This window comes from Octopus bimaculoides, chromosome 14 (genome assembly GCF_001194135.2).
Source record: "Octopus bimaculoides isolate UCB-OBI-ISO-001 chromosome 14, ASM119413v2, whole genome shotgun sequence".
In the NCBI taxonomy this organism is placed as follows: domain Eukaryota; kingdom Metazoa; phylum Mollusca; class Cephalopoda; order Octopoda; family Octopodidae; genus Octopus; species Octopus bimaculoides.
Window position 1 is genome coordinate 14,538,218 of NC_068994.1, and position 3,833 is coordinate 14,542,050.

At 35.5% G+C, this 3,833-nt stretch overlaps 1 protein-coding gene across 1 annotated transcript in view; it reads right to left on the reverse strand.

Annotated features, from left to right (window-relative positions):
- LOC106874338 (dynactin subunit 1) overlaps positions 1–3,833 on the reverse strand; it is a 112,011-nt gene that overhangs the window by 4,602 nt on the left and 103,576 nt on the right. The window contains exons 29-31 of the mRNA XM_052973024.1: positions 3,641–3,796; positions 1,381–1,438; positions 9–22 (exon numbers count right to left, since the gene is read on the reverse strand). Coding sequence (XP_052828984.1) covers positions 9–22; positions 1,381–1,438; positions 3,641–3,796 — 228 coding nt within the window. The remainder of the gene's footprint in view (positions 1–8; positions 23–1,380; positions 1,439–3,640; positions 3,797–3,833) is intronic.

Genomic DNA, 3,833 nt, shown 5'->3' on the forward strand with positions numbered 1-3,833 from the left:
GTCTGAGTCACTGGCTTGGTACCTGTTCAAAATGAAAATAACATTGAGTACATGTGCAACACGGTATACAAAGGGAGATTAAATAATAAATAAATGTCATGTTTTTTTTAAAAATCCATTTAAATATACAAAATTTACTGAATAAGTCAAATCAGATAAAAAAAAAAAAGTCAAAACAGGTTTTAGTCCTTTGACCAGTTCTACTATATTCAAACTTCATTAACCCTTTCATTACTGTATTTATTTTGAGATGCTCTGTGTTTCTTTCTATTACTTTAAATATAACAAAGAATTTAGTAAAATAACTTAGTTATCATTCAGCTAGTGTTAGGAACATAAATTGTGACTAAGGTTTGGTGGAAGATTTTAGTCCAAAACTTATGAAAACAAGACATTAGTACTCAGAGCCAGAGCAGGTTTCAGCCGGGTTGGTAACAAAAGGGTTAAGGATAGTAAGGTAACATTCAAGTTAGAGAACTGGACCCAGATATAAGCCAATAATAACCAAAATAGATGCTACTGTTCAACATGCTAACCCACCTCACATTCCATCATATCTATCTGATGTATCATTACTGGTTTCAAATTCTAGCACAAGCCAGTAACTTCAAGGAAGGGAGCAAATCAATTACATTGACCCCAGCACCCAACTAGTATTTATTTTATCAATCCTGAAAGGATGAAAGGTAAAGTTGACCTTGGAGGAATTTGAACTCAGAATGCAAAGATGGACTCAGAAACCATGGTCTACTGGTCTTGCCAAGCTGGAGGGGAGTGATTCAATCCCTTAATCAAAATATATCGGACACATATTGTGTGTCATTAACCAACTGGAAAAGACATTTTTCCTGAGGTTAAAATGTAGTGACGTAACTCTTTATTGAACAGCCATGTTATAGTGGCAAAAAAAAAAAACGTTACCATCTAATATTGTTACCATGTTTAGAGATTTTAGAAGTAGCTATTTTGCTCATTATATATATATTTCGAAACGCCAGTATTATAATGGTGGCAGCTGATGAAGGAAATGTTCTCTATGTGGCCTGTGTGTTTTCTGTACCTTGTTTATAATATTGTCCATATTTTTTGCAACGTCCTGTACCCAGATATGCATTTATATATACATGTGGATGAAGGTATGTATATACATGTGGATGAAGGTATGTACATACATGTACGTATATACGCATATACTCATATATTATTTATATATATATATATAAGGTTATGATAAGAAATTAGAGAGTATGAGGTCAAACAATAATAGCAATTTTGATGGGGTGGTTTTAACTATGGGCAATCCTGACTATACAAGAGCAAGACAGTTTCCATGGCATGTGTAGTGGTTCAAAATAGTCAGATGTTTAGCAAAAGACTTACCAGGCTTTCTGCTACTGATGTCAATGACCACAGGGCAAGCACTCAGTTGATTAGCTTCCTGGAAACAAAAAAATGAATAACAAATAAATAAAGAAATAAAAGTAAAAGCCAAATTCCAAATATTCTAGTTTCCCTTCAGATACAAATATGTAAATTATTTTTTTTTGTTTTTTTTTTTTAAATGTTCACCTTCCCATGCTTGCATGAGCTGGATGGAATTCATTGAGGTGGATTTCTATGGATGAATGCTCTTCCTGTCACCAACCCTAATCTGTTTCCAAGTAAGGTAATATTTTCCCATGCCCAGACACAAATATCTGTGTTCAGTTATGCTTCCTGTCCCTTTATTTATAAATTCATTGACTTTGCCTTCGTTAATAAATGATGATTAAACACAAATTTTGTTCTTTTCCCCAAGGCCAGACATGTTTTTACAGAAGATTGAAAATGAATGACACCATTTGTATGTCAGTGACAACACACAGACACACAAAGGCTTCTTTCAGTTTCCATCTACCAAAATCCACTCTGTCAGCTTGGGGCAATAGAAGTCACTAGCCCAAGGGTCACTTTTTACCATACAGCCATGCCTTAAATATCTTTATACATCCTTAGGTAGATGAACCCTAAATTTAGAGGAGCAGGGCAACTGACAATTGAGCTGTTCATTCACTTGCAGGGAATGGCTTCAATTGTGATTGAAACCACATCAAAGCTGTCTTGATAGGGCTTCACTTTTAATGTGCAGTTTGTTCCATGGTGAAATTAAGGCACCATAAAATAAACAAATCCAAGAGTAAAGTTAGAGACGCAGCTGATAACTATTTAGCAGTAAATGGGTTTGACAAATGGAACAGAATCATAGATCAGTGTAATGCTCTTTGCATGCACGTATGCACATGCTGTTATGCAACTAGTGCATAAACGAAAAAAATTAAAAGACATTCATTTTAAACCGACACAATTCACAGGGCCCATGAGTCATTTACACATTGCAGTTTATAGAATGCACTTACATAATTTTATATATTGATACAGGTTTATACACAAAATATATCTAAAAACACTAAAAATTAAAAAAAAACTCAGTGGACATATTTTATCACTGGAGAAACAATATAAGCTCATCATAACATTTTTACACAGACTCTACTAAAGGGAATGCTGAATCATAGTCTTTTATTCTTTTACTTGTTTTAGTCATTTGACTGCGGCCATGCTGGAGCACCGCCTTTAGTCGAACAAATTGACCCCCCCAGGACATATTCTTTGAAAGCCTAGTACTTATTCTATCGGTTCTCTTTTGCCGAACTGCTAAGTTACAGGGACGTGAACACACCAACATTGGTTGTCAAGCAACAGTGGGGGAACAAACAGACACACACACACACACACACACATATATATATATATGATGGGCTTCTTTCAGTTTCTGTCTACCAGATCCACTCACAAGGCTTTGGTCGGCCCGAGGCTATAACAGAAGACACTTGTCCAAGGTACCACGCAGTTAGACTGAACCCAGAACCATGTGATTCAGAAACTTCTTACCTCACAGCCAACTAATAAATAAAAACTTCAAATCCAACTACATTTGAGAAGGCTTTGTTACCTTACAAATACACACCTGTTTAACAAGAAACTTTATACAGTTCTATATTTAAGAGATGAGGAATTATGTACATTATTTACATTTGGCTGATATTTGTCCTCATCTTGTTTGTTAACACAAAGTTTCAGCTGATATACCCTCCATCCTTCATCAGGTGTCTTGGGGAAATTTTGAACCTGGGTTCTCATTCCTAAGTCATTTTTCGATACTATTATTATTATTATTATTATTATTCAGGTCACTGCATGGAATCAAACTCAGAATCTCGGGGTTAGTAACCCGCACTCTTAACCGCAATGCCAAATGTCTATAATTGCCCACAGGTATATGGCATAGTGGTTAAGAGCGCAGACTACTAACCCCAAGATTCCGAGTTCGATTCCAGGCAGTGATAATAATAATTATAACATCGAGAAATATCTTAGGAATGAGAACCCAGGTTCGAAATTTCCCCAAGACACCTGATGAAGGGTGGAGGGCATATCAGCCGAAATGTTGTGTTAACAACAAACAAGATGAAACAAATAGCTGTCAAATGTAAATAATGTAAATAATGAAGAAACTGTTTAATATATGAAGTAAAAAATATCAAAAAACGTACAAGATCTCTAGCAAAACAAGATATAAGGAAAACAGTTTTGGACAGACCTTCAACAGCTGAGTAACTCTCTTTGTAAGATCGTTCAGTTCTGTCTTGCCAGGAATATTGTCAGGAAGTTCCCCAATCTTGACGAGACCTGTCTTATTGGCAAGACCTGTAGGTTTTTTAGGCACATAAAGGGATGGTAGTTGACTCATTTGATCCTGGTACAGAAACCAAAGCAGATTTAGTAACAACATT